The 7,277-nt window shown below is 33.9% G+C and overlaps 1 protein-coding gene across 1 annotated transcript; it reads left to right on the forward strand.

Annotated features, from left to right (window-relative positions):
- The first annotated feature begins 869 nt into the window (after positions 1-869).
- Positions 870-5,337, forward strand: LOC118033931 (uncharacterized). The gene is made up of 8 exons (XM_035039069.2): positions 870-1,127; positions 1,407-2,613; positions 2,743-2,833; positions 2,993-3,150; positions 3,243-3,294; positions 3,963-4,042; positions 4,138-4,231; positions 4,439-5,337. The coding sequence occupies exons 2-8, from the start codon at positions 1,432-1,434 to the stop codon at positions 5,020-5,022; spliced, it is 2,241 nt and encodes a 746-aa protein (XP_034894960.1). The 5' UTR covers positions 870-1,127; positions 1,407-1,431; the 3' UTR covers positions 5,023-5,337.
- Positions 5,338-7,277: the final 1,940 nt, after the last annotated feature.

The raw sequence follows: 7,277 nt of genomic DNA on the forward strand, positions 1-7,277 counted from the left end.
TAAGCCTTACACAAGTGCCTCCCATATGCCTCTAGGGGCTGTACACATGCAATCATATTTTTTTGTTTTTTTTTTTTTTTTTAATTTAGAAAAATATAAAATTGCATTGAACAAATTTTATAATTACAAAAAAAAAAACTTACCGTGAAAAGCTGAAAACACCCAATGACCTCAAGTTTATTTGTTTTTATTTTAATGGTATTTTTTTGTAGTTTTACTATGCATTTTAATTTTTTATATTTAACAACTAAGTTCAAATTATTATAACAAAAAAATCATTGTAAAAATATGAAAAATACCACTTGGTGCCAATTTTTTTTTTGTTTTCAAAAATATTTTGGTTATTTTACCATGCAATTAAAATGAGAAAATATTTATTTGTCAACACTCTATTTAATATTGACAAATAAACCTTACAAAAAGACCTCAATATTCTCATAAACCATTGCTAAGGTTATTGGATAAAGGGATAAAATCACCAAGATACTATTTCAATGAACGATATTCTTAAGTTAACATCTATGGAATAGCCCTTGCATGCTTTGTATAATTAATTTTTATAGACAACAAATTAAAAAGTATATTGTAGAAAATAAATTGTCTTTAAAGGACTAATTTCCCACCCATCTTATGTCCTATATATTTTCCTTTATATGAAAACCCTTATTGCTTTGACCCAAATGGATCATCAAAAACAGATTAAAAACAACATTTGACTTACCAAAAAATAAATAAATTTGTGGAGCATTAAATGTAAGGTGAAAAACAAGTAAAGCCGGTGTACAAAGAAAACGACACGGTAACCTCAAACGACAACTAAATTATCAGTCAAACAAAAGTAAACTGCACTACAGTTCTTAAAGCTAATTAATACCAGCTGGACACAAAAATAAATGAGAGAGAGAGAGAGAGAGAGAGAGAGTTTCACAATCAGAAAATTCAGATTTCAGACAAAATCAAAAGCAACGTTTTACCCTTTGGATCTTCTCTCATCGTTTCCTTTTTCCTTCTTCGTACCGACACTGAAATCTAACAATTGAACTCAATATTATATACTATTCTGTCTCCTAACTGGAAACTTCTGTTTGATTTCTGGGGTTTTGACCGAATTTCACTTCTGGCCTCAGGTGTGTAAATCTCCGCGTTACTTATTTTCCTCATTGTTTTTATTGCAAGCAATTTGTTCGTTTTGTTTTTTGTTGTTTTGATTTGTTTTGGTCAAATGTTATGTCTTTTGATGTTGAATGAAAAAAAGAAGAAAATGCTTTCTTTTTTTTAGATTGGACGGAATTGAATTGTCTGTCACAAGATCTGGGGCAGCTTTTTTTTTTTTTTTAGAGATTATGAATATTGATTGGTGTTTGATTTTGTGTTGTGTGTTTTGAATTTTTGATTTGACGATTCAGGATTTAATGGATTCACAGTGAAATAATGATAAAAATGGGGAATTTCAGTGAAGAGGAAGAGCAAGAACCAAACTTTTTCGATACCCGTGAGGAGATATCTCCTGTTTCTGATTGGAGTTCAGATGGTGGGGATTGTAGTCCTAGTGTTCTTACTAGTTTCTCATATGATGTTTGGACTCGGAATCCAGAAAGTGTTCAAGATCGGCGGCGAAGGTTCTTAAAGTGGACGGGTTTAAGTTTGGATCGAAATGATGGTTTTGAAGAGGAGTTTGGTGATGATTTCAAGGACGAAATCCAATGGGTTGGTGTTGATAGGACGGAGGATAATAGTGGGGCAGTGTTAGGGACATCGAGTATAGAAGATGACTTTTTGTCAACTCAGTCTTCCATGTCTTCCGAGTCAAATGAAGTTTGGCGACAATCATTTGAAAATGGTACGCTGGATGGGAATATTGTGTATAGAATAAAAAATTTGGATGATGGAACTGAGTTTCTGGTGGATGAACTGTATGGGGATGGAATGCCTAGCAGACTGCATGAAGTGGGATCCAATCAATCTCCTAGTTTTGAAGAATTTCAGAGAACACTCGGCACATCTCCTTTGCTTGAACGATTTTTTAAGAAATATGTTAATGATGGAAGGGCTATGGTAGAAGCAAAAAGGAAAGCTAAAAGGAGTTGGCTGAAGAAATTGGGCTTGAAGGGAAGGATTATTGATAGACAAGGGACAGCTGCCTCGAAGCCTTGTGATCTTGAATCAACCACAGGAGCAAAGATGCATAGAGTTAAAGTTCATCCATCCAAAAAGCACACCAAAGAATTGTCTTCTCTCTTTACAGGACAAGAATTTCTGGCTCACAAGGGATCAATTTTGACAATGAAATTCAGTCTTGATGGACAATACCTGGCAAGTGGTGGTGAAGATGGTGTTGTGCGCGTGTGGAGGGTGATTGAGGAAGACAGATCCAACCAATTTGACATCTCAGCCACTGATCCCTTGTGTCTATATTTCACAATGAATCATCTTTCTGAATTAGCTTCACTTGATGTGGATAAGAAGGTAATTGATAAAACGAACAGACATGGTTCATCAGACTCCACATGTGTTGTTGTGCCACCAAAGGTGTTCAGGGTATTGGAGAAGCCTCTGCATGAGTTTCAAGGACATAACGGAGAGGTTTTGGATCTCTCGTGGTCTAAGAAAAGGGTTGGTATCATTAGTTTTCTAGAATTCAGAGATATTATACTCGTCCATACAATAGCTGCGCCTTGAACTTGCATAAATTGAACTTGGTGAAGTCTAATTTGCTTTCACCCTCTTTATATTTTCTTGCAGTTTCTTTTGTCCTCTTCTGTTGATAAGACAGTTCGCCTTTGGCAAGTGGGTTGCGACAGATGCCTGAGAGTTTTTTCTCATAATAATTATGGTGTGCCTCCTGCTGCTTGTTTTAATTTATTTTTAACATGAGTACCATGATCAATGATTTGGTCACATTGAGTTGTTTTATTTCTGTATGTTCTCAATTGTTTCTACCATTTTGTTTTTAGTTGTTCACTGATAGTTGTCACTGTTATTACTGTTGCAGTGACTTCTGTTGATTTCAATCCTGTGGATGACAATTATTTCATCAGTGGCTCAATAGATGGTAAAGTTCGCATCTGGGAAGTGCTTGGCTGTCGGGTTGTTGATTATACTGATATACGAGAGATAGTTACTGCTGCGTGTTATCGTCCTGGTGGAAAGGTTGCTGAACTTTTTGCTATTAGCTCCTGCAAAATAACTGAGATATTCAAAATGAGTTAATGTTTAAACATTCTCGTTACTTAATAATGCAGGGAGGACTGATTGGCACAATGACAGGAAACTGCCTCTTTTATGATATAATAGGTATGCATTTCTTCAAGCTTAAGCAAAACATCTTAGTTATGTTCCAGAAAGCTAGTCCACTGGGAATCTAAAGCAGGTCTGCATGATGCTAATCAATACTATGCTTCTTGTTTTGGGGTTTTGAGGGGCCCTGACACCCTTCTATTATGCTAATGAAGATGATTTGTTGACAAAAGCATTGGGTTGTTCGATATTCACTGATTTTTCTATTCAAGTTTATTAGAATTTTATAACATTGCTTTTATTGCAGTCTTGTTCTGAATCACACCACCAATTTTCTTAGTTCTCTGATTTTCTAAGGTGATTTGTTAAATTCCGTAGGTGATGGTGAATTTATATTTGTATATTCTCTGAACCATAAATAATCCAATCAATTTCCCATTTTTTTTTATATAACCCCTGAGGGGTGTAGCTCAACTGGTCAGGCTCTGGGTTTGCTCCCTAAAGGTCGCCAGTTCGAGTGTCACAAATTTTAGGGTCACTGAAGACTTACATGCTTATTAACTTCAGGGCCTCGGGGGATTAGTTAAAGTGTACGTAAGCTGGCCCGGACACCCACGGTTACCAAAAAAAAAAAAAACAATTCCCATTTTTATACAGTAGTTCATGTTGTCTGCTGAAAAGAGCTGCCAGGCTGACCACCAAATGATCTTGGTTTTATGATGCAGATAATCGACTGCAACTGGATGCTCAAATATGCTTACAGGGCAAAAAGAAGCTACCTGGCAGGAGGATAACTGGCTTCGAGGTGGTTTACTTTTGCCCTCTTTTTCGTTGACAACTTGCTTCATCCTTGATATTCTGCTGGACAGAGACTCATTTATCTATAATTTTACTCTCCAGTTCTCTCCAAGCGACCCAAGCAAACTTGTTGTCACTTCTGCTGATTCACTAGTCCGAGTGATATGCGGCCTGGATGTCATTTGCAAATTTAGGGGTTGGTTTCGTTTCCTCTATATTAATCCTTCTCTTCCTCTTTATGTGGTCTTCTATGGTGCTTTAAACAGTGCCAGTTTGGATGATCTTGCAAGTGAGATCGTCAATTTTGTGTGTCCAACCTTTCAATATTATAGCTGATGGAATAGCATGTGTCCTAGCGTTGGATTTTTCATTAGTTTGACAGTTAACTTGTTTTCCCTTTCAGCTGCGAGCCTTCGGTTTGCAGCAAACCAGATTTCTGCGTCTTTTACCTCAGATGGAAAACATATTATCTCAACAAGTGAAGATTCTAACGTCTACATCTGGAACTATACCAGCCAGGAAAGGACTTCTCGAACAAAGAACATTCAGTCTTGTGAGAGCTTCATGTCTCAAAATGCATCTGTTGCTATACCATGGCGCGGTATTGAAACTGTTCCTGAAACGCTTTCATCCCCTGAAACTAGCGGGGATGTTAATAGTTTCCAAAGTGATCGTAGTTGTCCGAAATTTTGTGGGGAGATAGAGCAGAAAAGGCTCTCCTCTTCTCCATCAGTCTGCTTCTCTCTTGCCCGTGGATTTCTATCGGATTCCTTGACAAGGGGATCTGCGACTTGGCCTGAGGAGAAACTTCCCAGCTCAAGTCCGAAGGCAGCCTCACCTCCAAAATCTAGACCTGAGTTCAAGTATTTGAAGAATGCTTGTCAGAATATGTTAAGTTCTCACATGTGGGGTCTTGTTATTGTAACTGCAGGCTGGGACGGACGGATTAGAACGTACCTCAATTATGGTTTACCTCTTAGACTGTGAGAAAAATTAACCATGGGGAGCTTAATTTCCTTGCTTCAAAGGATACGAGCAGGGTTATCTTCATGGTGCAGGGGCGATGAATATACCACAGATGAGAAGAAGGGCAACGACTTTTGGACTCTTCATACTTTATATAGTTTAATTAATCAGGTCATTTACGATGGCCATACCATACTTGTACAGCCCTCTTGGCCACAAATTGTCCGGGCTTCCTTTTTTAATTGTTGTATACATGCTAATTATACACGATTCTTCGATTTGTTACAGTCAAAATTGAAATAGAAGCTCATGGGCCATCTGGCCCGTTTTGTCTAATTGATTGATGTAAAAAAAAATTCTGGGCAGTGAGCGATCCTCAAAGCTGTGTATCTAATTGAGTTTTGTATCGCTGTAATGGTTGTTTTTTAAATAATATATTAATAATTTTTTTTATGTTTTAAAAATTATTTTTAAAATTAAAAAATCAAAACATTTAAAAACATACAAATTATATTAAATTTTAAAAAAATAAAAGACAATTAAAGTTTTTGAAAACACGCTTCTATTACGTTTTCAATCATGGTTCTGTTCATGGGTCCCAGTTATCTTGTACTAGGTTGGCTCTTGTCTCTAGATTTTATTCCACCGCTTTATTTTTAGTACTATCTTATTTTGTCTTATCCTTGGCCATTTTCCATGTGAGCTTTTCTATCCATGATTGTTCTCAGAGTGAAGAAGATTGGGTGAGAAAAAAACAAACCATCAACAGTTTCGCATAATAATATCTTATTTAACTTTACAGTGATTAATATAATTTCACAAACAAGAAATATTTCATGCATTTTTTAATATATGAGACTGCCCCTAAAATGTAAGTTATGACAAAGCAAAACAGTGGATTCCATTCACCTCTGACACCCTATAGAAAAATAAGTCCAAACATTTATTTTTCTCGCAATGAAATTAAGCATTGGGTTATTTATAGTTAGTTTTCCCTCGAACAATTCAATTAATGTATCTAAATTATTAAAAAAAAATCTATATTAAATTAAAAACTTAAATTATTTGATAAAACCTCATTAATAATTTCATACTAACTCCTTAACACAACCCCCATCAATGATTTATATAGAAATTAAATTTTTAATTAAAATAAATGTAATGGTGAGATTTGAAGACTCTAATATCATTTCAAAAAATTATATTAATTAAAATTTTAAATTATTAGATGAAACCTCTTTAATAATTTTATATATATATTTTTTAAGGGAAACTATGTTTTATTTCTCTTGTTGAGTCTTAACATGCTTGTACTAAAATGAGTCTGTGCAAAATATTTTATTTATAGCAATTTTTCTTTGAATTTAAATTCAGGGCTTTATGATAAAATGTAAATTTAGTTGCCATTCAAACCTCTAATAAATTTATAACCAAACTATTATAGTTGAGATGTTTTATTTTCTTTAAAGTAAAAAATGTTTTATTTTCAATGGGGTATTCTTTGATTAGCCATAACGTTAACCTCTTTTGCAAGACTTGAATTCTTTAAGCCCACTAACCTCCATATCTAATAGGATTAAATAATAATAAAAAGGACGAGAATTAATGATGAATGAAATACATTTGTTTAAACGTTAAAAGATGAAATTTGATTCGAACAAATTTTGAGAAGCTGACCAGCTTTCGGAGGAACTAGAAATGTGGCCCGTGCTGCGTTTAGGTTCAATTTTTTTTATATAAAAAATATTAAAAAAATTAAAATTTAAAAGTATTAGATTTTTCTATAAAGTTATATCTAAGAATATTAGATTTATCTGTCATTCCTGACCCAAAAGTTATATTTATAATATTAATAATAATATTAAACTTGCATAATCCAAGTTTAAGTGAGTTTGATTACAACATCAAACCCAAAGCTTTTAATATAAGTCTGGTTGCAAGGTTTTGTTATAAAAATATGATAATTAAAAAGAAAAAACATTTAATATTACAAAATAAAACTAAAAAAAGATTAATTGAAAAGAAAAAACAATAAAGCAAAGCATTATTCCGATGAATAGTGCTTTGCAAGGAAGGGTATAATAAAATCCCCTCATGAGATCACAATAATTTAATGACTAGTAAACAAAACAAATCATAAAGTTGAATTTTTAATTAAATCGATATTAAAAGATGAAACTGAAAGAAAAAAAACTACTTAAGAAAAAGAAAAAAAATCTTAATCAATTGGTTTAACCTGTCAAACCTGGGATTTGTGTCATAAAATTGAAAGAAAA

Source organism: Populus alba, chromosome 1 (genome assembly GCF_005239225.2).
Source record: "Populus alba chromosome 1, ASM523922v2, whole genome shotgun sequence".
In the NCBI taxonomy this organism is placed as follows: Eukaryota; Viridiplantae; Streptophyta; class Magnoliopsida; order Malpighiales; family Salicaceae; genus Populus; species Populus alba.